Source organism: Schistocerca piceifrons, chromosome 3 (genome assembly GCF_021461385.2).
Source record: "Schistocerca piceifrons isolate TAMUIC-IGC-003096 chromosome 3, iqSchPice1.1, whole genome shotgun sequence".
NCBI classification, from domain to species: Eukaryota; Metazoa; Arthropoda; class Insecta; order Orthoptera; family Acrididae; genus Schistocerca; species Schistocerca piceifrons.
This window is the reverse complement of record NC_060140.1, coordinates 530,616,080-530,643,756: the sequence shown is the minus strand read 5'-3', so window position 1 is coordinate 530,643,756 and position 27,677 is coordinate 530,616,080. Positions and strand designations below refer to the sequence as shown.

Below are 27,677 nucleotides of genomic sequence, written 5' to 3'. Positions count from 1 at the left end.
AACAACAAAGGGCAGAAATGCACATCTTAAAATCTCTCTCTCTCTCTCTCTCTCTCTCTCTCTCTCTCTCTCTCTCTCTCTCTCTTTCACACACACACTCCTTGGGACTGCAAACAGGAATTCTGCTGCTTACAGCTGAGACCGTAATGTGGAAAACTTACTTTGTAAGTATAAAAAGCAACCAGAAATTTATATTTACCTGGAAAAGAAGCTTTCCTTCAGAGTCAAACACAAAAACACAACTGATTCCATTGTCAGCCACTAAAATGTGACCATATGTTCTGTCCACAGCTACATCAATAGGTTCTTGGAACGCATTATGAGAAAACTTTGAAAGAGTTTGGCCATCAGTTGACATTTCTGTCACTGTCTTAGTCCTCCAGTTAACCACCACAAGTCCACTGTCAGATACCGCAATTCCTGTACAACTGCGTCCCACAAGTCCTTCATTTTCAATGTGTCTTACAAATTCCAGGTCTTGCGTCAGCACTTTGATTCGAGAATTACCAGTATCCACAACATACACATTTCCAGAGTCATCCACAGCGATGGCAACTGGCTGCAAGAATTCATCTTTGCCAGAACCTCTGACTCCATAGACAGTTATGGGATTGTTGTGCTCTGTCACATCGAAGAATAATGGACAGTCTTTGACAGGGCGTTCAAATACAGACACACGTAACATGTAGCGTCCAGGTGCAGGAGGTCTGAAGTGTATACGGTAGGTACCATCATCACGATCCTCTAGCTCAGCTGGAGGCATATCTGCACTGCTGTCTACTCGGGCCACTTCTGCTTTCACTGGGTCACCACCAGATGTGCGAGGGTCCCCACGGTAGTCAACTGTTCGGAGAACAGCCGATGAACTCAACTGGGTCACAGCTGGGCCTTCGAGATTCACCTGTACCAATTCAAAAATATTAACATATTATCTTTACTTTTATGTCATAGGACTGATATTTCAGGTAATTTTCTACACTGCATCCAACAAATATTAAGCACTCTTAGTTATAACCAAATTCCCATACCTAAGTATGAGAAATTAACTTAATTTTTGTGACACTCTTATCAGTGTTCACATTGAGGAAGTATCATTACCGGTATTCAATATGCTGGCTACCTTTCAGTTATTTGAGAGTTCCAGTAAATGATTATTCTTATTTTTGATTTGTTACATTATGTCTTAACTACACAAGAAGTGGACTATTGCAGGAAATGATTCAAGTTTGTCCAACTACTTACAATTCTACGAAGTGTGTGTAGAGAATACATCAAACTGTGTACTTTATGCAATATGGTGAAACAGGTGAGGTAAATGTGGCAGCAGAATTCTAACTGCTAACAAATGCACCTGACAGCCTTGTATCATAGAGGTGCCATTTGTGTGAAATGAAGTATTGAAACATTCAATCAGATCTTAAAGTGTACTTGGAATTATTAAATATTACAGGCAGTATTTACCAGACCAACTGGTTGATTCTGATCCACAGAAAGAGTACATTGTAATAAAACGGTACTTTCAATAACGGTGAGTACAGGATTCCTGCATTTATACGTAAAATGTGATAAGAGTCTAGATTACAGAAAATGCAACTAGCAGTGGACCTTAATATCACATGGACTTCAAGGTTGACTCCCTATAGTTCATAAAAAGTGTGATTGGTACTGACAAATTGAGGTGGACAAATGGCAATGTTGCTGAATGTGGCTTACGGCATTCCACACCTGGTTGCTACTACATGTGTTCTTTGGCAGTAGAAGCAAAAACTTTGACAACATGCAGGTCATATATGTATGCGTGAATTTATTTACAGTTGTTGCTTGTAATCTCAAAAAACTAAAAAAAGAGCTATTTACTATCTAATATGTTAATGTATCATAACGTTATTTGTTAAAAAAAACTATTTTTGCAGATCAATGACCATTTGCAGGTTTTTGTTTCTGTCATTAAATATTAGCTTTATTATGCAGCTCTACAATGATTTACAATATTTTATCAACAAGTTAACAGCGATTATCTGAAGAAGGTACTCACTATGAGAGGTCAGTAGCATGCTCCCTTCTTACATTCCTGAGTGTGTTTTACCTATGCTAATGGGAAAACACCACTCGCGTCACTGTCAGAATTTAATTTAAAATATTATTCTTTAGCATTGCTCAACCTATCACTGCTCACTCCGAGATATATAATTAAATTTTCGATGCATCCTTCCATAACACCTTTATTTTTTGCTACCTCTCTAATGATACTTGCAATGCTGATCACAGTTTCCATTCATGTGAAACTTGCATCTTGACTGACAGCTGCTACAAGATTTTCAGCTTGTTTGCAGCAATAATGTAATTTTTTATTTGTGCTCATAGGCCTTCAATGGCAATGAAGCGACACTGATATGGAAGAATCCAAATGATTTCATGCCCATGCAATTTTAGTGATCTTGTCAACTATGCATGTTGGAAACTGTGTTTTCTTTTGTGTCACAATTTTGAGCAATTCTGCCTTCTTCAAATATTCTCTGACATCCACTTTTTACTGTTTCAGCCCCTGAATAATATAATTTTTCCCCCAAAGTTGGTGCCTTATCATGAACAACAGAATGATAAGGGGCAATGTCCATAATGATCACTTATGGACTTGTCAGATTCACCATAAGTGGTGACTTGAACCACTTTTGAAAAATCATATTGTTGATCTCTTTATGGTAATCACCAGGTTTTTTTTTTTTTTTTTTTTGTGAAACATTAACAAGGATTTTGGCACACAACCATCTGATGTACCTGTATGTAAAGCAACTATTCACCCTCCTTTTCCAACAGGCACTGCAATGGTCCTCTCAGGCATTCCATCACTCCAGCCTCCACGTAACGAATAGCTGACATTAACCCACATTTCACCTATCCACACAATATTTTCAGCTCTCACACCTACGATCCTGCACAGAAATCTGCATGTGTCCTTTTCATTAATATTTTGCAATCATTAAACACTGCATAGCTGAAGCCTATGTCTTTCAGCACTGTACATAATGAAAATTTGCTTCCTTTAAAAAGATCGTCCTTCTGATGCGACATGAGTAATTTAGATAGAGGGGGATTGTTCCCTTCTCTTATAATAGCTATATATACACTGAAGTGCCAAAGAAACTAGTGTAGAAATGCATATTCAAATACAGAGATATATTAACAGGCAGAATACAGCTCTGCAGTTGGCAATGTCTTTATAAGACAAGTGTCCGGTGCAGTTGTTAGATTGGTTGCTGCTGCTGCAATGGCAGGTTATCAGGGCTTAAGTGAGTTTGAATGTAGTGTTATAGTCGGTGCACAAGCAGTGGCATACAGCATCTCTGAGGTAGCGATGAAATGGAGATTTTCCCAAAAAAGATCCTGCAATAATGGAATCAACAATGACTCAAGAGAATCGTTCAATGTGACAGAAGTGCAACCCTTCCACAAATTGCTGCAGATTTCACCACCATTGCATCATTAGTTAATGCAATAAAAGATGCTAATTGTCAAAGTGTTGTGCATCTCAAACCAAGTTCAAGTAGAATACAACAGCCAGATGAAGGAAACCGATGGAAGTTTATCATGTATCTGGGAGTATGAGAGAGTAAGAAAAGGTGGAATTTCTAACCAAAAGCGTGACAATATCGGATCATTTATGGGTCCGTTCTTATTTGTCTCGTTAAATTACTTAGGATACAATGTAAAAAGCATGAGAATGAGAAATTGTTTATCGAAATGGTACCACAGAGGAAAAGAATGGAAGTTTGCACACTCTTCCATCGTCTACAGTGACAATGCACATAGATCCACAGTAACAGTAACAGAGTTTCTGGGAAAGGATAGACATTATTTTGTCATAAGAAATATACTTACTGTACACAGGCTTGGGAATGTTGTCGATGTTCGAACACGACCAAGAGTGACCAGAGCAGATTCCATAGTCTTCAAGCTGTCATTGTGTGAGAAGTCACAAGCTAGGAAAGCATTCTCCCGGGGTTCTCCTAGAGGGCCAGCTGCGTCAAGTTTCTCTGTCAAGCTACCAATTCGTTGTGTTATGTTGCGTACTTCCACCTGATACTGAAGACCTTCGCATTCTCGTTCCACCTGCAATAATAGTATTTTGGAAACTACTACTTGCACCACAGCATGTAAAAAACTTATGAGGGGCATAAAGAGTAACAGAAGTTCTAGAATTAAGTTACTGTTGACATTAAAGGTAGCCATAATAGTACAAAGATCCTTCAGATCTGCATATCCCTCTCTGCATATCTGAAGTCCTTCAGTCACAGGACCCTATTCAATTCTCTCCCTTTCACTGCACCAGTTTTAGGTTTCATGTAACAAAAACTATTATCTACATCGCTACAGGACTATTTCCATCCTTAAAGTGAGAAAACTGAAAGAATGCATGTTAATGGAACACATCTAAATCATCTTAATTTATCTAATAATATTTTACTGTTTTCTTCTATTGCAGACGATCTTAACAAGTTGGAAAACAGGGTTCAAAATGAACTAAACCAACACACACTGAAAAGAAAATTGTAAAAATCCGTAACTAAATCACTGAATCAGTTTGAGTTGTCGTATTTATGACCTTTGCACACATTCGCCTGTATGTGCAGTACAAGAAACAAACAATGGTGGTTTCAAAACTAAGCTACCCATGTGTGTGAAAAGGAAAGTGTATAACCAGTTTGGATTACCAGTTTTGACTTACGGCAGTGAGGTATGGACATGAACTGCAGAAACTATTCAAAAGTGAGTATTGCTCGGTGAATGTAAAATTATTGCAAATTATTAGCAGAGGCATGTTCTCTGCTGGATTAGGAGAGAGAGAGAGAGAAGGAAATACCATGGCAGCAACCTAACGAATGGTGACATACGATGAATGCATATAGCTGAAGATCACAATGCACTGAAAAAGACTTTGGTTATCAGTGGGGGCAATTTTTTATTTACATATCTAGAGTTTAGTAGGACCAAATAAAGGAGCCAATCTATTTATTTACACATCCACTTCCTTAGGAACAAACTGAGGAGCCAGTCTCCATGGTTATGGACCAAGTCAGTTCATGTAATTACATTAGAAAAGCTAATCTATATCTATACTACTATAATTATAAAAATGTTTGACATTGAAACTTCCTGACAGATTAAAACTGTGCGCCGGACCAAGACTCGAACTCGGAACCTTTGCCTTTCTCGGGCAAGTGCTCTATGGCCATGTCTGCGCAATATCCTTTCTTTCAGGAGTGCTAGTTCTGCAAGGTTCGCAGGAGACCTTCTGTAAAGTTTGGAAGGTTGGAGACGAGGTACTGGCAGAAGTAAAGCTGTGAGGACGGGGCGAGAGTCGTGCTTGGGTAGCTCAGTTGGTAGAGCACTTGCCCGCGAAAGGCAAAGGTCCCGAGTTCGAGTCTCGGTCCGGCACACAGTTTTAATCTGCCAGGAAGTTTCATATCAGCGCACACTCCACTGTAGAGTGAAAATTTCATTCTATGTTTGACATTATTACAAAATCTCAAGATGTTCTTGCTAGATGGACTTCAAACTTTCACAGAATAATCTGACTCTAACACACACACGGGGAGGGGGTGTTTGGTTAGCAAAAATCTCGAAAAGTTCACAACCAAAGTACATAGGCTGTATATGCTTTTAAACAGTGTTGTGCTATGCCCTGCTATGAAAAGCGTGCAGCTTCATTTTCTTTCCGGCAGTCAGAGTTAACCACAACAGCTGAGCATTTTAACATTACTCAAATTGTTTCTCCAATACACATTTTTTCTCCTTATACATAATGTTAAACAAAAGCAGTGTACTCAGTCATATGCTATTTTGCTTTATTCCTCAGAGCTGGTTTTAATAGAAAACAGGAAGTTATATTTATGGCTTATTTGCATATGATTACACTTTTACTACTGAATCTGAACCATCCAAAAATTTTGTAATCCTGCCATTTCACAAATTAAAAGCATGGAATAATGTCAGTAAAGCTACTATCCTCACAGATGCAGCAGCAAGAGAGGTCTATCATACCCCATATACAATTTACATATGCATTTTAAATGACTGCAATTCCCAGTCAAGGATCTGTTGCTAATAACAATAAACAAAACTCAAGGTCAGAGAGAGGAGGAGAAGGAGAAAAAACTGATTTGGGGGGGCGGCAGAAAGAGAAAGAAGAAGAGAAGGAGGAGGAGATTAGGATGTACAATTCCCATACATATTTATCAATTACAAAGCATAGCTGTGTTTGCTAGTAAGAAATAAAGCAAATTTAACATGAATCCTATACAAATGGCAAGCTGCCGAGTTCATATTAGCATAATCAACACCGTATCAGAGAAATGTTCTTAAATTTTTTCCAGGAACACACTGACGGAATAGCCATGAGGAAGTTCTTCAACTTAGCCTAAAAAAATGTGATGATTACTGCTAGGATATTTTAATTCTAGTGGTAGCTTATTGAAAGTGGATGCAGCAGAATACAGTACACCTTTCTGCACAAGAGTACAGAAATTCAATCCAAATGCAGGTTGGATTTCTTCCTAGCATTAACTGAATGAAAGCTGTTAGCTCTTGGAAATAATCTCATGTTGTTAACAATAAATGACATTATATATGTGGTGTCTGTTCTTTCATACATCTCGAAAGAACACACACCATTTATGACGACGGCCAATGATCCCTTCAGTGCAGATGCACACCAAGCTCAAACTCTTAAGGGAATTTGTGAGATGCTGCAAGAAATGAAGATAATGAGAGGGCCACTACATTAGTAGTGTGTGGTACAAGCTGAGAATTTTGGTCTGATGGGAGGTGTGCTAGGGTAGTCTGTGCAGTTGTGATGACCTCTGTGTGTGGATGGCATAGTGGTCAGCACATCAGCTTAGTAAGCAGGAGACTCGGGTTTGAATCCTGGTCTGGCTATAATTTTCAACATGCTCTATTGTTATAAATCAGTTCCCAGTGACAGCTAATCCCTTTAATCTCTACATGTCTTAACAACCAATATTTAAAAGAAGTGTACTAAGTTTTTTCACAAGATCCTGGACATAGTCTATCAATGACAGCTTACCATCTATCTGAACACTTAGGAATTTGAATTGTTCAGACTCATTAAACATATACCCATTCTGCGCTGTCAAAATCTCAGTTTTAACTGAGAAAACTGAGTTTTACTGTGATTTATTATCAATTTATTTTCTTCCAGCCATGGACTTCTATCTTCAGTTGCACTATTTGACACATTGCCTATGTTGCACTCAACATCCTTCAGTATCAAGCTAGTATCATCAGTGAACAGAAGTATTTTAGAATAACCTGTCGTATTAGACGATATATCATCTATTACATAAGACACAATCGTGGTTCCATCACTGACCTCTGAGGGACGCTCTACTTCACCGTGCCCCATCCAGACACCAACTCACAGCCATTCTCATTATTGTAGAGAATGACCTTTTCCTTCTGTTCTTTAAGTATGTGAGGAACCAGTTGTCAGCTACTTCCTCATTTTCTATAACAGTTTAACTTCTGCAGTAATACCAGTTGTTTCAAAATGAGTATTAGGGTTTTAAGGCTTTGTAGCATTTACTACATTCAACTTACAGTTATAAATAATACATGAAACAAAAGAACAACTCAAACAGTTTCATCTGTATACCTGTGAACAACAGTGAAGAACTTTTTGAAGGGGAGAGAGTCTTTCATGCATAGCTCCCAGAAATCACCTCAGAAGGTTAATTCTGAATTAGCAATTCCAGTGACGTATGTGTGAAGACTTTTAAGCAGACATTTACAACTATGTCCTTATCATTTGCAGTTGTTACAAGCTCTACAGCTTTCAGACAATGATTTACATACCAACTTTGCAAACAGAATGTAGCTGCATGAGGATGATTTTCTGGATTGTGCCATCTTCAATGGTGAAGCAATGTTTCACCTACATGGAAATGTGAACATACATAATGTGCACATCTGGAGGTTAGCAAATCCCCATGAGATGGTACAGTTGCAATGAGATTCCCCTAAACTGAATGTTTTTGTGCCATAGCTGGTGGAGAATATATAGGCCTTTCCTTTTTGGTGAAGCAACTATAACTAGTGTTTTAAGCATTTTAAGCACTTCACAGCAGCATTTATAATGGGCTACTGTAGTTCAATTGTTGCTGTTTCTAATGTTTTGATGTAATTACACTTCTTTCCGTATGCTATCCTTGTTCCATTAAACAGCCATGCAGGTTGCCTGTTAGTACTAGTGCCCTGTTTAAAATGCTCTAATGGAAAGCAACTTTGAAAGAGCATGAAAGTGTGTTAAGAAAGTATTATATTGTGCACATGCATGTGTACACGAACACACACAAATTCCTTTTAGTATTAAATTTGTGCATCATAGTCTGAAAGGCCATTAACCCCTTTAGTAATTGAATCCACTGTCTAATAATGAAGAATGAAGGAACTTTTTTTTATTATTATTATTTATGATACTGTTCCCTTACACTCTGGTTAGAGATAATACAGTCTACATCAGATGATATGAATTTAGAGATCTTCCAATATCCTTGTACAATCACTTATAAAATTAAGTCACCACATACAACTAAATTTTGGTACTTTATAGAAAGTGAATGAATAACTCTCTCTGGCTTCTAGCTTGAAGAGAAAAGTGAAAATTCAATTGCTCCTGCACAGCACTCAATGACCTGTTCAGTGCAGTGCTTTAGTACATCAAGAGATTCAAATGGGATATCAATTTTCACATACACGGCAATTCCCCCACTATTCAAAGAGCTCCCCGAAAAACAGCCAGCTGATCTGTATCTTGGCACAGAAAGCCTCTGAGTCACTGTTTCAGTGGTGCTCTGATGTACACATAATGTCCAAGTCAATATCAGCAAGCAGTTCCCTAACTTTATCTCTAATAACACTTATATTTTGAGGAAATATGCCAGTTCCTTAAGTACTTTGATACAACTGTACAGTCACAAGAATTCAGCTCTGGTGTACTGCATTTGTTCACAAGCTGTGATTGCAAGGCCCCTGATGAGGCAGAGTGGCAATGACAAAAGAGTTTGAATTATGTACACAACCACCTTCCTACATAAAAACACAGAAGGAAAGTCCATAGTGACTACTGAGAAAGTCACATATAAAAGAATTATAAACTTTCTCAACAAGCACAACCTAATGTTTGGAAAACAAAATGGATTCTTAAAATGTAAATCAACTAGCACAGCATCTGCTCAGTTGACTGAAGAGGTAATAAGTGGCATGGAGAACAAGCAACATGTACTTATATATAATGTCCATGAGGAACCTTTCGAGTGTGTGAATGCTACTATCCTATTATGTAGGTGAGCTATGGAAATTGGTATTAGAAGCACTGTTCGTGACCTTATAAAGTCTTACGTAAGTAACCAAAAACAGCAGTTTGTACTGCTTAAAACTCGAAGTGGTGTTCATAAATCCAAAATCACTAACATAAAATATGGAGTTCCCCAGGCCTGTATTGGGTCCTCTTCTGTTTTTTGATTTATGTAAATGGCATAAAATATTGCCTTCAAAGTTCCAAAGTATTTCTGTATGCGAATGACGTGTCCATTGTGTGTGAAAAGGAATCATTTAACAAACTAGGGACCCATTGTAATGATGTGACAAATGAAACTGTTCAGTATTTTAACAAAAGCCACTTAAATGTAAACACCAGTAAAACATGTCCCATGGAGGTCAACAACAATAGTTATAATGATAAAATTAAACTATACATACATAATGAATTAGTAAAATAAAAACTGAGTGTAAAATTCCTTGGTTTAACAATTCGAAGCAATCTAAAATGGGACACACATGTTGACACTCTAGCATGTAAGTTGTTTACAAATATATTTGCAGTTAATATGATTTGCAAGTTCTGCAAAGACACTGTTGTCCCAAAGACTGCATACCATGCTTTATTTTCCTCTCATCTGAATTATGAAATAGAAATTTGGGGAGGAACCACCAAAACAAATTTAAATAAGCAGTTAATACTTCAAAAAAGATCTATAAGATTCATGCCATGGCTAGTTTCCGAATACTGGTTTGCTAACCATAGTAAACATGTACATCCTAAAAGCCTTATTAGTTGTTAAAAGACTGCAGCCCAACATTTGTTCTGATTTGCATAAGTAAAATGCCAGAAATAAAAAAAAATTACATCAGCAACCACAGAACAGCACTATGAAAAGGGTCCACAATGCAGGTTTAAAATTAGCCAGTGAACTGCCCACTACAGTTACGACCCTTCCCACAATGAAGCTTAAATTTCAGCTAAAGAAATTCATTTTACACATTAGAAGAATAACATACTTACATGCAGAATAAGAAGTGCTTTGAAAAAATATTAAATATTGTTAAACAAACCATTTTATTTGTAATATAATTATTTTGTTAATCAATGATATATTCAGAAGAATGTATTATTGTGTTATGCATCAAGAACTGTAAGCTGTCTTTGTACATACGCAATGAATCATTCGATGTTGTATAAAGTACTATTATTATTATTATTATTATTATTATTATTATTACTACTATTATTATTATTTAGTGGAGAGCTTCATGTTTGTGTGTCACTGGATGTTGCGACCAAGAAGGTGTTACTGTGTCTGTAGTTGTACTTTTTCTATATATTTTAAAAATGTGTGTCTGCATATTGATGTCATGGTGAGATGCAGGAAGGTTTATCGATTTTGTTGCCAGTCTCCATTGTGAACTGAATGGACCACCTTGTCTACCCATCTAACTGTTTATACAGTGTCCCTTGGAACTGGAAATAATTTTGTGCTGAGCATGTTGAGTGGCCCATCTCAAGTCATTCAATTCCTCAGGGTTGACATCAGACCTGTATGTCAACTCCGTCAGGATATCAACATATTCCCCTACTGTTATGTTGGAAAAGAAACTAGAGACATCAGAGGACTCTAATTTATCACTGTGTTAGATAAACAGGTGTTTTATTTACAAGATCCACTGAGTTTGAAATACCATGCTTTGATTTGAATTTGGACTTGCTCTTATTTAAGGTGTCCAGTTTCCTAGCCAGTTTGTAAGGTGAAGCACTGAATGATGGTACAACTGGGTCGATGGGTACACCTTTCTTATGTAGTTTAGGAAGCCCATATGTTCTAGGAGGCACTGGGTTCATATTAGTTAATAGCTTTGATTCAAAATCTGTAAATATGCTTTTTTCATGCCCACATTCCTGATTTAATCCTAAATTACCAAATACAACTTAATACTTCCCCTCTTCTGAACTTCACATAATCCTCCATTTTCCATCACATTCCACATTGTTCCTTCATATTCCTACTTTTCCTCTATGTATTCACTTATTTTTATTATGTTGTGATTGCCTATATACTCCATATACTCAGTTGTCACACCTGCTAATTCTTTTTAATTGGTTTCTGCATCACTTTCCATGTTTAGCACCGCTTGAAATAGACTTGTCAAGTACTAATTTTGCTTTATTTTATTTTGTATGTTTATTTTATGTAAACTGTTATATAGGCTCAGTTTTTGAGTATGGTGTTCGTGTTTTTCCTGCTCACTGCCTTTATACTATATTCATTTTCTGTACAACGTTTTGTGTTTTAAATTGCATTACCACCACTCAGTCAAGGGTGGCATGTACTATACGTCCATGCTACAGTCTAGATGAGTAAAGTCTTTTCCAGTGTTGTTTACAAACATTGCAACTTCTTTGGCTACGGTAGTTATATAGTCTGATTATGGCCTTGTAAGCTGAAAAGTGGTTAACTCAATAAATTAATCCTGTATAACATAACCAATATAATGATATCAATATAATAGAAGGAAACATTCCACGTGGGAAAAATTATATATAAAAACAGAGATGAGGTGACTTACCGAACGAAAGCGCTAGCAGGTCGATAGACACACAAACAAACACAACCATACACACAAAATTCAAGCTTTCGCAACAAACTGTTGCCTCATCAGGAAAGAGGGAAGGAGAGGGGAAGACGAAAGGAAGTGGGTTTTAAGGGAGAGGGTAAGGAGTCATTCCAATCCCGGGAGCGGAAAGACTTACCTTAGGGGGAAAAAAGGACAGGTATACACTCGCACACACGCACATATAATTACCGAAAAAGGTATGTGTATGTTATGTAAGTCATTTTACTATAGTAAAATGATTTTATGAACTAACTACAATGATTTCAAATTTTACTTTCTAGAAAGAATGTAACTACTACTACTACTACTACTACTACTACTACAACAACAATAATAATAATAATAATAATAATAATAATAATTCTATTACTACAAAGACTTAATACAATCAAATTGTGCTGCTGGATCACTGTAACATAGCAAAATCCTAATGGATGAGATTTTAATTTAAGACTGTCTCTACTATTAACAAACTGTAGGTGGGTGATGGACACACATAAAGGCAAACAGTCACACACTAAGTCCTCTTCTCGAAACAGGTAAAATGGTAATAAAAAAAAATAAAAATAAAAAGTTTTTTTTTTTTTTTTTTTTTAAACTGACGTTATTTTGATGTATACTCATTCGACGATTCTCATTATAACTGATAATTCACAAGTAGCAAGTATTTTTAAGAATTTTTTTCTAAATGTAACAGCAAAAATAGTATTAAATGATTCAGTTGAAGAAGCAACTATTAACACACCAACATTTGTCACTTAGATTAATAGAACTATAAAAGTCCTCAAAAACAAAAGCTCATATCATGTTGATGTAGTTTCAAACAGAATTCAGGAGTTGTTTTAACTTAACAAGTAATGTCCTTAGTGATGTATGTAATGCTTCACAGACAGCGATTTTTCCACACATTAAAATATGCAATTGTTAACCCTCTTAATAAGAAAGGTGATACGAAAGACTTCAATAATTACTGTCCAATTTTCCTACTGACACCTTTTCCCAAAATATTTGAAAAACTAGTGTACTCAAGATAAGCCTCACATTTAAGTTGAAACAATTTACTTAGCACATCACAGTTTGGATTCCGGAAGGATTGGTCTATAGAGGATGATATTCACGCATTCAATCACAAAATATCAGAAGCCCTAAGTAATTGAGTATTGCCAGCTGGTGTCTTCTGTGGCATTCTCAAGGCATTTGATTGTGTGGGTAATATTACACTCTAAGGAAAACAAGTTTTATCGAACTGATGGCTTTACACACAACTGGTGTGAACTGTATTTAACAGGTAGATTGCACAAAGTTGCGCTGAATAATTCAAACAGCAATGTAGGAGAAAGAATTTTAGTGACTAGGGAGAAACCATGAAGGGAGCCCCACAGGGTTCAATTTTGGGTCCACTTCTATCCTCAATTCATGTAAATGAATTTCCAATTAAGATTCATCAAGCAGCATTGGTACTTTTTGCAAAAAGCACTAATTTTGTAACGAATCCAGTTAGAGAGAGAGAGAGCTACGGAAGAGATTGCCAGTGATATTTTTTAAAGTATAAAGTGTTCTCTGAAAATGTACATCCCTTAAATTTGGAGAAAACACAATATATTAAGTTCTGTTCAACAGACAGACATACCAAAAATTAATGTAGCATATGAAACTTAAGTCGGTAAGCAGGGGAGATGTTCCAAATTTTAGGACGTATATATTGATGAAAACTTAAACTGGAGGAAGCGTATTTGAGCTGCTTGAACAGTTAACTGAGTTACTTTTGCTCTTTATATATGTGGTAAACTTCGAAACAAAAAAAAAAAAAAAAATCTGACATATTTTGCACATTTCCACTCAGTAGTGTCTTATGGGATAATTTTCTAGGTTAACTCATCACTCAGAAAGAAAAGAAGTACTGACAGTGCAAAAGCAAAGTGTAAGAATATGTGGCATTCACCTGTGGTTGACATGTATGTACTCCTTCAAGCAGTTAGGCATTTCAGCTACATTATCGTAATATATAAATTCGCTAATAAAATTCATCTAAAATAATTCATAGCAATTTGAGAAGATCAATGATCTCCAAACCTACTAGAGGAAAAATGATCTTTATTCTGTGCCACAGTAGGTGGGGGCAGGGGGTTAGAGTGTGCAAGGCAGTCTATCATGCCCCAGCTGCCACTTGCAGAAGGGTACCACACGGTCTCCAACACATACAAGACTTTCTGAAAAATATGATGTGCGGATGGATATGTGTGTGTGTGTGTGTGTGTGTGTGCGCGCGAGTGTATACGTTTCCTTTTTTACCCCTAAGGTAAGTCTTTCCGCTCCCGGGATTGGAATGACTCCTTACCCTCTCCCTTAAAACCCACATCCTTTTGTCTTTCCCTCTCCTTCCCTCTTTCCTGATGAAGCAACCTTGGGTTGCGAAAGCTTGAATTTTGTGTGTATGTTTGTGTTTGTTTGTGTGTCTATCGACCTGCCAGCACTTTTGTTTGGTAAGTCTCATCATCTTTGTTTTTAGATTTATTATTATATTCTATATATTACATTCCTATATGTGTTTCTGGGGGGGACACAATAAAGTGTATGTCATATCACAGGTGCCGAGGGGGCAAGGGGCCCGATAAAGTATTGTGACCCGGGCGCCACTTCACTACGTCACTGCCTTTGTTACCCATTATTAAAGCTGTTAATGGTCAGAAAGGAATTCAGTATGCAGTAACCGAAAATTTTTGTCATTTGCCCAATAACATAGCTAGCAAAGTGAGATTTAAATCTAACCTAAAACTAAACTATTTCTGCTGAACAACACCTTTTATTCCATGGATTAATTTTTATTTAAGAACTGTAGCCTGCAAAAATAAAAAATATAAAACTAGTTTTTAAGTGAAACTTCCTGCCATATTAAAGCTGTGTGCCGGACCGAGACTCGAACTCGGGACCTTTACCTTTTGCAGGCAATTGCTCTACCATTGAGAACTTGCCCACGAAAGGCAAAGGTCCCGAGTTCGAGTCTCAGTCCGGCACACAGTTTTAATCTGCCAGGAAGTTTCATATCAGCGCACACACTGCTGCAGAATGAAAATCTCATTCTAGTTTTTAAGTGTAGTTGCACAAGTAAGACTAATGAATAACATTTATGTTCATGTTAATACTAATCACAGATACGTATTCAGTAAACTGACTCATTCCATATTTCAATAACACAATTTATCAAATAATCTACAAAACACATAACTAAATAATATTGTCAAAATTGTTTTTTGTTGAACAAGATACATCAGCCAACGTACATAAGTAGTTTTGGCTTTTAATTGCATGTTTCTTTTATCCTTTTTCAGTTGTTTGCTTTGCAACTGTCATTTCCACATAATCACATATCCAAGATTTGAGCATAAAACGAGGCATGCCATAAATGCTCTACACATGATGCCCAGTAACCCAATTAAAATCAAATGGTGACTGTAGGATAAGGACATTATATACCCTGGATAGAACTTAATATGAAAGATGAAGCACAGAACTCTGTAGTTTGTTTTTTTATTTTATTTTTTTGTTGCAATTATTTTGGGGATCAGGCAGCATCATAATAAAACTAGAGCTACTAAGAAACTTAATTGCTCTAGTTTTGTAGTGAAGCAACCTAAAACCCAAAATTATTTTATTCAAAATAACATTGGCCATGGAAGATAATGAACTTTTATCAGTAGCCTGCCTTTGCACTCAGACAGAAATCCTGTGATGAATTTAAGGGGATAAAGGTAAAGCACAGTATTAGACAAAGAATGATACATCACCAATTTAATAATCCATTTAGTGCGCTATATTAGAAGCAATAATGTGAAACACTGACTTTGTTCTTTTCCCCATCAATGAGAGCGAGTTGTTCCTCGAGTACACGTCGCTTCTCTTCACAGGCATCTCTAACTGCAGTAACCATTTCCTGCCTTCGAGATTCCAGTTGTGCAGCCACATCAGCAAATGTTCTGTTCACCTGATCGAGGCACTGCTCTGCTGCCAAATCCAACCTCTGAAGTTCTTGCCTTACAGCATCTTGAGCCTGCGACAGCTGCAACAAAGGAAACAATTTAACATCTTTTATCTGGAGATGATACTTAATATGACCAAAGAACATGTTAACGTCTCAAATAATTTATGTAAATGCACCAATTACTTTTCTAACTTACGCTTTATTCAATATATAATACTTTAGCAATATAACTCCAACTTAATTCATATCTGTAGGGATATAAGCATTACAATTAAAAGCATTTTATTGTTATTTTTTATTCCATAATATCACTAATGTATTTCCCATAAAATTTCAAAAAGTATCATTGCCATTTTGATCATCAATCTTAAGATTGGTTTTCTGCAGTTCTTAATTCCCATCACTTGCCCATTATTCTTCCATTCAACATAACTGCTGCAGCCTACACAATAAACAATCTGTTATTAATTCAGTGTAGGATATGTTGAACAGCCAAGACTGCTAATGCTAATGCTAATACCAATGCTGCTTGGAATGTTGGTGTGACAGAAATGTTCAAAACTCAAAAAATTTGGCTGTCGAGGAGAAGGAGAAGGCTGCATAAAGTTGCTTTCCATAAATGCCTGTCACACTGCCTCACTCCAAGACACACCCAAGAGATTTAGAATGTTGATAATGACCCTGTCCAATGGACAGATCACTATGTCTACATCCACATTACATTCATACTCTTCAGACCACCATAAGGTGCTTGGCAGAAGGTATGTCCCATTGTACCAGTTATTAGGATTTCTTCTTGTTTGATTTGTGTATGGAACATGGAAAGAGTAACTGTTTGAATGCCTCACAATACCTATGTGAGCGATATATAGGGGGTTGTAGTATATTCCTAGAGTAATCATTTAAAGCTGGTTCTTGAAATTTTGTTAATAGACTTTCTCGGGATATTTTTAAGTCTATCTTCAAGAGTCTTACAGTTCAGTTCCTTCAATACCTGTGTGATACTCTCCAATGGATCAAACAAACCTATGACCATTCATGCTGCCCTTCTCTGTATATTGTCAATATCCCCTGTTAGTCCTATCAGGTATGGGTCCCACACACTCTAACAATATTGTATAACAGGCTGTATGAGTGATTTGTAAGCAATATCCTTTGTAGACTGATTGCACTTCCACGGTATTCTACCTATAAACCAAAGTCTACCACCTGGTTTACCCAAACTGAAACTGTGTGGTCATTCTATTTCACATCCCTACAAAGTGTTACACCTAGGTATTTGTATGAGTTGGCCAATTCCAGTAGCGACTAATTGATATTATAATCATAGGAACTATGGTTTTTTTCATTTTGTGAAGTGCAAAATTTTACAGTTCTGAACATTAATGCAAGTTTCCAATCTGTGCACCACTTTGAAATCTTAGTAAGATCTGACTGAATATTTATGCAGCTTCTTTCAGATAGTACTTCATTATAGATTACTGGATCATCTACAAAAAGCCTGATTTTACTTTTAATATTGCATGCTAGGTCATTAATATACAACATGAACAGCAAGGGTCCCAACACATTTCCCTGGGGCACACCAGAAGTTACTTCTACATCTAACAATGACTCTCCAACCAAGATGACATGCTGTGTCTTCCATAGCACAGTTCTCAATCCAGTCACAAATTTCACTTAATACACCATATGATCATACTTTTGACAATAAGTGTAAGTGTGGTACTGAGTCAAATGCTTTTTGGAAATCAAGAAATACAACATCTAGCTCATTGGCTTGATCCACTATGTTTTGTGAGAAAAGGTCAAGTTGTGTTACATATGATTGTTGTTTTCGGAATCCATGCTGGTTTACACTGTGGAGGTCATTCTGTTCAAGATACCTCATTATGTTTGAGCTCACTACCTTCTTGTAGACAGTGTAATCTGTGTCTTTTTTCAAGAACTGGGCATGGTTTTTTGTTCAATGGATCTACGATAGATTATAATTAGAAGAAGGGCTAACTCACCTGCAATTTCAGTATAGAATCTGACAGATTCCATCGGGCCCTCGAGCTTTGTTCAATTTTAAGGATTTCAGCTGTTTCTCAATACCACTAACATTAATATGCTTCACAGTCCTCTCCGTACTATTTGAGAGTAGTAGACTATGTCCCTGCATCGGATTTCACCCTCTCCTTTCCCTTTCAGCCTTAACAATACAACATTAAGGTGTACAAGCAGGATTCCCTCATTTGCTCCCGCTCCTGATTTCCTTAGTATGGGACTGACTTCTGACTTTAGTGAAGTTAATGTAATATTGATAATCCAAATACATTTGAAAAACATAATTATTATGGTTGGAACACATAAGAATCCTTAGCTTTTATCACAAAAATTAAATGTCTCAATTCCATTTGTTTTCCTAACAATCACAATCCCCAGAAACTGCAAGAACCAAATTTAATGCGGCAACTAAGTGCGATAAAGGCTGACAGGCACCAACTAAGTCAGAACGCTGTCGCGTGGTGAGTTCCTTTGAAAAGTGCTTGAAGCTACCAGATGTATTGGAGGAAGTTTAAATTAATTTTGTGTGTGTGTGTGTGTGTGTGTGTGTGTGTGTGTGTGTGTGTGTGTGTGTGTGTGTGTGAGTGAACTCTTAACTTGACACTCCTTGTTAGAGATGCTGGGGGATAGGGAACTGCAGAAGTCAACCAATACTGGCTTTTTTCCAAATTGGTACCTGCCATGGCGCCCCCCCCCCCCCCCCCGATTATAACCACAGGTCCAATAGAAGCCCAGATGACTGTCCCCCGCTGGCCGCTGTGACCGAGCGGTTCTAGGTGCTTCAGTCCGGAACCACGCTGCTGTAACAGTTGCAGGTTCGAATCCTGCCTCGGGCACGGATGTGTGTGATGTCCTTAGGTTAGTTAGGTTTAAGTAGTTCTAAGTCTAGGGGACTGATGACCTCAGTTGTTAAGTCCCATAGTGCTCAGAGCCATTTGAACCATTTCACTGTCCCCCATAGCATAGCCCCATCCACCTGTGTCCAGGTGCTGTGCATCCAAAATTGTGCTAAACGCGTTCTCTGAAAATTATTATGAGCAGTTAATTCATGTGCCCACGTTAATAGTAAACGGTTGTGAAAACACACTTGAACTCTTAGCAACTCCTAACCGCCGTCTGCTTCACGTCTGCTGTGCAGCGAGCTACCTTAATTTAAGTATTAACTATATTTGTCTTACTTGTCACTTCTTCTTCCGTGTGTTTTTGCTTTTAGGAAGCTTTAATTGTCGAGTGCTATTAATAGTGTTCCATAGATTTCGTGTTTGTTTTGAATACAGTCAGAGAGAGTCCCTTTAGTCAACCATAGTGCCAGTAGTGCTAGTGTTTGTTTTCAATACAGTCCAGAGACAGATAGTGCTATTTTCATTGTTTTCTACAAGAAGTGGCTAGCAATCACAGTTTAGTCAATAATCAGCCGCCTTTAGTGAATTAGCAGTCTAGTTAAAAGTTGATTAACTCTCTTCAGTAAATTGATTCCTTAGGATGGATCGGATGTGTGACTGCTGTGTACGGACGCAAGAGGAGCTGGCCACTGTTCGCGAGCAGCTGAGCGTGTTTGATGGCCGCTGTCAGCCGTCTTCAGGCTGCTGCCTCGGAGTGTAGCGGCAGTGGGGAGTCTGGTGCGTCGCATGGTTCACCCCAGGTGTTACATGCTTCACCCACTGTCCCTGCTGTCGAGACATCTTCGCGGGTACCGGGCGCGGTTGGGCCACCCTCTCCCCAAGGGGATAGAGAGCACTGGGTACACCCGACTGCAAATTGTTGCTCATGTTGGCACCAATAACTCCTGCCGTCTGGGTTCAGAGGTCATCCTCAGTTCGTGGGAACTGCGGAATTGGTGAAGGCGGAAAGCCTCGCTTGTGGGGTGGAATCAGAGCTAATTATTTGTAGTATCGTTCCCAGAACCGATCGCGGTCCTCTGGTTTGGAGCCGAGTGGAAGGCTTAAACCAGAGGCTCAGACGATTCTGCGGAGATCTCCGCTATTGGGTGGAGAAATGTAGGGTCCCCCTGAATAGGTCAGGCGTGCACTACACGCCGGAAGCGGCTACAAGGGTAGCGGAGTACGTGTGGGGTGCACATGGGGTTTTTTTAGGTTAGAGAATTCCCTCCCTAGACCCGACAAGACGCCTCCTGAGACGCGGCAAGGTAGGAGTAGGCAAAATGCAACAGGGAATAACAATATTAATGTGCTCATAGTAAACTGCAGGAGCGTCTATAGAAAGGTCCCAGAACTGCTCTCATTAACAAATACTACTAGGGACAGAAAGTTGGCTGAAACCAGACGTAAACAGTAATGAAATCCTAAACTCAGATTGGAATGTATACCGCAGAGACAGGCTGGACAGTGAAGGAGGAGGCGTGTTTATAGCGATAAGAAGTGCAATAGTTTCGAAGGAAATTGACGGAGATCCGAAATGTGAAATGATTTGGGTGAAGGTCACGGTTAAAGCAGGCTCAGACATGGTAATTGGATGTCTCTATAGGCCCCCTGGCTCAGCAGCTGTTGTGGCTGAGCACCTGAAGGATAATTTGGAAAATATTTCGAGTAGATTTCCCCACCATGTTACTGTTCTGGGAGGAGATTTTAACTTGCCGGATATAGACTGGGAGACTCAAGCGTTCATAACGGGTGGCAGGGACAAAGAATCCAGTGAAATTTTTTTAAGTGCTTTATCTGAAAACTACCTTGAGCAGTTAAACAGAGAACCGACTCGTGGCGATAACATATTAGACCTTCTGGTGACAAACAGACCCGAACTATTCGAAACAGTTAACGCAGAACATGGAATCAGCGATCATAAAGCGGTTACGGCATCGATGATTTCAGTCGTAAATAGAAATATTGAAAAAGGTAGGAAGATTTTTCTGTTTAGCAAAAGTGACAAAAAGCAGATTACAGAGTACCTGACGGCTCAACACAAAAGTTTTGTCTCAAGTACAGATAGTGTTGAGGATCAGTGGACAAAGTTCAAAACCATTGTACAATATGCGTTAGATGAGTATGTGCCAAGCAAGATCGTAAGAGATTGAAAAGAGCCACCGTGGTACAACAACCGAGTTAGAAAGCTGCTGCGGAAGCAAAGGGAACTCCACAGCAAACATAAACATAGCCAAGCCTTGCAGTCAAACAAAAATTACGCGAAGCGAAATGTAGTGAGAGGAGGGCTATGCAAGAGGCGTTCAATGAATTCGAAAGTAAAGTTCTATGTACTGACTTGGCAGAAAATCCTAAGAAATTTTGATCTTATGTCAAAGCGGTAGGTGGATCAAAACAAAATGTCCAGACACTCTGTGACCAAAATGGTACTGAAACAGAGGATGACAGACTAAAGGCCGAAATACTAAATGTCTTTTTCCAAAGCAGTTTCACAGAGGAAGAGTGCACTGTAGTTCCTTCTCTAGATTGTCGCACAGACGACAAAATGGTAGATATCGAAATAGACGACAGAGGGATAGAGAAACAATTAAAATCGCTCAAAAGAGGAAAGGCCGCTGGACCTGATGGGATACCAGTTCGATTCTACACAGAGTACGCGAAGGAACTTGTCCCCCTTCTTGCAGCGGTGTACCGTAGGTCTCTAGAAGAGCGTAGCGTTCCAAAGGATTGGAAAAGGGCATAGGTCATCCCCGTTTTCAAGAAGGGACGTCGAACAGATGTGCAGAACTATAGACCTATATCTCTAACGTCGATCAGTTGTAGAATTTTGGATCACGTATTATGTTCGAGTATAATGACTTTTCTGAACATTAGAAATCTACTCTGTAGGAATGAGCATAGGTTTCGTAAAAGACGATCGTGTGAAACACAGCTCGCGCTATTCATCCACGAGACTCAGAGAGCCATGGGCACGGGTTCCTAGATAGATGCCATGTTTCTTGATTTTCGCAAGGCGTTCGATACAGTTCCCCAGAGTCGTTTAATGAACAAAATAAGAGCATATGGACTATCAGACCAATTGTGTGATTGGATTGAGGAGTTCCTAGATAACAGAACGCAGCATGTCATTCTCAATGGAGAGAAGTCTTCCGAAGTAAGAGTGATTTCAGGTGTGCCGCACGTGAGTGTCATAGGACCGTTGCTATTCACAATATACATAAATGACCTAGTGGATGACATCCGAAGTTCACTGAGGCTTTTTGCAGATGACGCTGTGGTGTATCGAGAGGTTGTAACAATGGAAAATTGTACTGAAATGCCTGCAGCGAATTGACGCATGGTGCAGGGAATGGCAATTGAATCTCAATGTAGACAAGCGTAATGTGCTGCGAATACATAGAAAGATAGATCCCTTATCATTTAGCTACAAAATAGCAGGTCAGCAAATGGAAGCAGTTAATTCCATAAATTATCTGGGAGTACGCATTAGGAGTGATTTAAAATGGAATGATCATATAAAGTTGATCGTCGGTAAAGCAGATGCCGGACTGAGATTAATTGGAAGAGTCCTAAGGAAATGCGATCCGAAAACAAAGGAAGTAGGTTACAGTACGCTTGTTCGCCCACTGCTTGAATACTGCTCAGCAGTGTGGGATCCGTACCAGATAGGGTTGATAGAAGAGATAGAGAAGATCCAACGGAGAGCGGCGCGCTTCGTTACAGGATCATTTAGTAATCGCGAAAGCGTTACGGAGATGATAGATAAACTCCAGTGGAAGACTCTGCAAGAGAGACGCTCAGTAGCTCGGTACGGGCTTTTGTTAAAGTTTCGAGAACATACCTTCTCCGAAGAGTCAAGCAGTATATTGCTCCCTCCTACGTATATCTCGCGAAGAGACCATGAGGATAAAATCAGAGAGATTAGAGCCCACACAGAAGCATACCGACAATCCTTCTTTCCGCGAACAATACGAGACTGGAATAGAAGGGAGAACCGATAGAGGTACTCAGGGTACCCTCCGCCACACACCGTCAGGTGGCTTGCGAGGTATGGATGTAGATGTAGATTGAGCTAATAACGAGGATCAAAACGCATACAGTGATTAGTGAACACAGTGTTGTCGTGGCGAGATTGGATACTGTAATCCAAAAATCGTCCAAAAATTAACGAAAAATATTCCTATTAAAAAAAAAGCACTCCTGAGACAATCTCCACTCCTTCCAAATTAACAATGTAAGTGTAGACCAGATGTGGCTTGAATGCAAAGAAATAATATCGGCAACAATAGAGAGATTTATACCAAATTAACATACGACAGAGCTAATCCTCCTTGATACACAGAACACGCTTGCAGAAGCAACGAAAAACGCACGCCAAACTTAAACGGACGCAAATCTCTAAGATTCGCAATCTTTTACAGAAGCTCGAAATTTAGCGTGGACTTCAATGCCAGATGCTTATAATAGTTTCCACAACGAAACTCTGTCTCGAAACCTAGCAGAAAATCCCAAGAGATTCTGGTCGTATTTGAAGTATGCTAGCGGCAAGATATATCAATGCCTTCTCTGCACGATAACAATGGAGATACTATGGAAGACAGTGCTGCCAAAGCAGAGTAATTCAACACAGTTTCCGAAATTCCTTCACCAAAGACGACGAAGTAAATATTCCAGAATTCGAATCAAGAACAGATGCCAACATGAGTAACTTACAAGGGGATATCCTCGGAGTACTGAAGCAACTTAAATCACTTATTAAAAGCAAGTCTTCTGGTCCAGACTGTATACCAGTTAGGTTCCTTTCAGAGCACCAGGCGAGTATGCTGGTAAAAGAGCTACATACTTAACAATCATATATATCCCTTCGCTAGACGAAAGATCTGTGCCCAAAGAGTGGAAACTTGCACAGGCCAAACCTATAGTCAAGAAAGGTAGGCTGGGCTCTGAGCACTATGCGACTTAACTTCTGGGGTCATCAGTCGCTTAGAACTTAGAACTAATTAAATCTAACTAACCTAAGGACATCACACACGTCCATGCCCGAGGCAGGATTCGAACCTGCGACCGTAGCGGTCGCTCGGTTCCAGACTGTAGCGCATAGAACAACAGCACGGCCACTGCGGGCGGCGACAGGTAGTAGGAGTAATCCACTAAATTACAAGCCCATGTCAGTAACGTCGATATGCAGCAAGATTTTGGAACATATATTATGTTCGAACATTATAACTTACCTCGAAGAAACGGTTTAGTGACACACAGTCAACACGGATTTAGACAACATCGGTCTTGTTAGACACAACTAGCTCTTTACTCACACGAAGTGTTAAGTGCTATTGACAAGGGAAGTCAAATTCATTCCGTACATCTAGATTTCCAGAAGGCTTTTGACATTATGCCACACAAGCAGATTCTACCGAAATTGCGTTCTTATGGAATAGTCTCAGTTATGTGACTGGATTCGTGATTTCGTGTCAGAGGTAGTAATTAACGGAAAGTAGTAATCGACGGAAAGTCATTGAGTAAAACAGAAGTGATTTCTGGTGTTCCCCAAGGTAGTGTTATAGGCCCTTTGTTGTTCTTTATCTATATAAACGATTTTGGAGACAATCTGGGCAGTCGTCTTAGGTTGTTCGCAGATGAAGCTGTCGTTTATCGGCTAGTAAAGCCATCAGATGATAAAAACAAATTGCAAAACGATTTAGAAACGATATCTGTATGGTGTGAAAATTGACAATTAACCCTAAATAACGAAGAGTGCTAGAAGTTATTCATTAAACTTCAGTTACACGATTAATCAGTCAAATCTAAAGGCCATAAGTTCAATTAAACAATTAGGAATTACAATTACGAACAACTTAAATTGGAAGGAACGCATACAAAATGTTGTGGGGTAGGGTAACCAAAGTCTGCGTTTTACTGGTAGGACATCTAGAAAATGTAACAGATCTACTAAAGGGACTGCCTACACCACGCTTGTCCGTCCTCTTTTAGAATACTGCTGCGCAATGTGGGATCCTTACCAGGTAGGACTGACGGAGTACATCGAGAAAGTCCGAAGAGGGGCATCACGGTTTGTATTATCGCAAAACCGCGGAGAGAGCGTTACTGAAATTATACAGGATTTGGGATGCACATTAAAAAAAGGCCATAAGTTCAATTAAACAATTAGGAATTACAATTACGAACAACTTAAATTGGAAGGAACGCATACAAAATGTTGTGGGGTAGGGTAACCAAAGTCTGCGTTTTACTGGTAGGACATCTAGAAAATGTAACAGATCTACTAAAGGGACTGCCTACACCACGCTTGTCCGTCCTCTTTTAGAATACTGCTGCGCAATGTGGGATCCTTACCAGGTAGGACTGACGGAGTACATCGAGAAAGTCCGAAGAGGGGCATCACGGTTTGTATTATCGCAAAACCGCGGAGAGAGCGTTACTGAAATTATACAGGATTTGGGATGCACATTAAAAAAAGGTGATTTTCGTTGCGGCGGAATCTTACCGAAATTTCGCTCATCAACTTTCTCTTCCGAATGCGAAGATATTGTTGACGCTGACATACATAGGGAGTAACGATCACCATAATAAAGTACGGGAAATCAAGGCTCGCACGGAAAGATATGATGTTCGTTTTTTCCGCGCGCTGTACAATATTGGAATAATAGAGAATTATTGTGATGTTGGTTCTATGAACCTCTGCCAGGTACTTAAATGTGATTTGCAGAGTATCCATGTAGACGTAGATGTACATGTTAGCCCCTCACTTCCACATTCTGTGATGAGGCGTGGATGTCTAACACATAGTTGCCTACTCATCGTTCCACCATCCTTACACCACTTTCCGCAGGTGCTCACAACAGTAGAACACGAGCATCCTACAAGCTTCACTTTTCCGAGATGCTCATTCCAAGGTGCAGGAGCATAACAATCTGCACTTTGTCAGTGGATTTCCCCCTTTGCAGCTCAGAGTGGATTTGGGGTGCACATAAAAAAAAAGGTGATCATCATATGAGTGATTCTCTATTCAGCTTATAAATTTCATTGCTGTGTTGTGCGCCCGCAGTGCCACCAAGCAGCGTTCAGTCTCATGTAGGGTGGTCATCATAACATTTTGAATTATTGTATGCACGTGCCTTTGCTGCATTAAATAACAAAAATGACACCCTTGGATTTCATCACCATTATTCACATGTTATTTGTACTCTAGAGTGTAAAAGGTTTGTAGATAAATCTTCAGAGAACTTTTTTTTAGGATCATTTTGACAATTTATTAACCAATAATAGACCGAGATATCGATTACAAAATTTTCCGGTAGTGTCGTTAATCACTGAATTTGTTGTATGATGATCTGCTTGTGTAACAGTCATTCATTCTCCTTCAGCCATCTTGGGATTTTCTGACTCTCTTGGTAAGCGTTGTAAACTAAGAGTGTCCTCCTCCTCCTGCTCCTCCTTCAAATAATAGGATTGGTGACTTCACATGGCATGACAGACATTTATTTTCATAATATAAGGCAAAAACTTAAGGATGAAGCACACGTGGCCAAGCAGTGTTTCATACATGATACTTTCTATTACATAAACAATAATACACATAATGATTTTTTTTCGAAATGACAGCATCGTAATTGGATAAAATTTCTATAAATTGATGGAAATTCTACCAACAGTTTACCTATTTACCACTATGACTGAGCTTTCCCTGTTCTAGTACGAGGAGAATCATGGAATGCTATGTCATCAACATAATGTTCACTGAAACATGAGAAATAATCTCTTCGATACTCACAACAAGTGCTGTTAAAACAAAACTTAATCATTTGTGTTTCATTCACAATTCAGACCTTGCTTAACACAACTTTTTTTGTTCATTTTGCACTTAACCAAAAACATTTCTGTTCGCTCATGTTAGTATCATGTATAAAGCATTTATTGTTGGAATTGGTATGCTGTTTCCTTCCTCTGACTGATAAACTGACTTACCTAGCCAGTTATAAGGAGAACTACAGTTTGATGTGGATTACGAACCACGTTTAAAAATAAATTTTCGCTAACAGTGGCATAGTTCCCCTAATCATCCATATTCTACAACCTTGTTTGATATATGAAACAGACACACACACACAACACACACACACACACACACACACACACACACACCACCCACCCCTCTACTATTTTCATGTTTATATCACCATGGACTTTATTAACTTTTTTACCCTAGATGGGTACGAACAATAATTTACATATTTTAAATTAGATTCAGCTTTAAGACGTTACATTTATTATTTTAATGTGTGTTCTACAACAGGTGTGTAAAAATTCATCTAAACAACAACAAAAAATGGCATTACATATAGTCTCCACAGCTAATCACCACTCACTAATGCTTGACACATGAATGTTGGGTTATGTTGTCACTAGAAGGAATTTGATCACATATTATTTAGTAACATTCCTCTTCTGTCATTCTTTTTTGGCTGGATATACTGCATACAACAGAATCATGGTGGTTAGTGCGAATAACTACACAAAGTTGTCTAAAGTATAAAAAATTGTATTTAAATAAAAATAATATTCCTACTACATTTTTGGAACGTTAGCATCTGAGAATATAAGCAATTACAGGAAACACTTGTATATTGAAGTTTTATATGAAGCAATACATGACATTTCCAAGAACAACAATGCCTGTGTACTGAAAATCAGCTCATGTAAATATGTGGCAGAAGTATGGTGTGGTGATTCTCTTGTCACTTAGTGAAACTTTAGCCAAAAATAATGTTTCGTTGGTTTAGAGA

At 38.5% G+C, this 27,677-nt stretch overlaps 1 protein-coding gene across 3 annotated transcripts in view; it reads right to left on the bottom strand.

Moving 5' to 3' along the window:
* Positions 1-27,677, bottom strand: part of LOC124789349 (tripartite motif-containing protein 2-like) — a 423,313-nt gene that overhangs the window by 19,411 nt on the left and 376,225 nt on the right. For all 3 annotated transcript variants that reach the window (XM_047256674.1, XM_047256673.1, XM_047256675.1), the window contains exons 5-7: positions 15,809-16,024; positions 3,880-4,110; positions 200-901 (exon numbers count right to left, since the gene is read on the bottom strand). In XM_047256674.1, the coding sequence (XP_047112630.1) occupies positions 200-901; positions 3,880-4,110; positions 15,809-16,024 (1,149 nt within the window). The remainder of the gene's footprint in view (positions 1-199; positions 902-3,879; positions 4,111-15,808; positions 16,025-27,677) is intronic.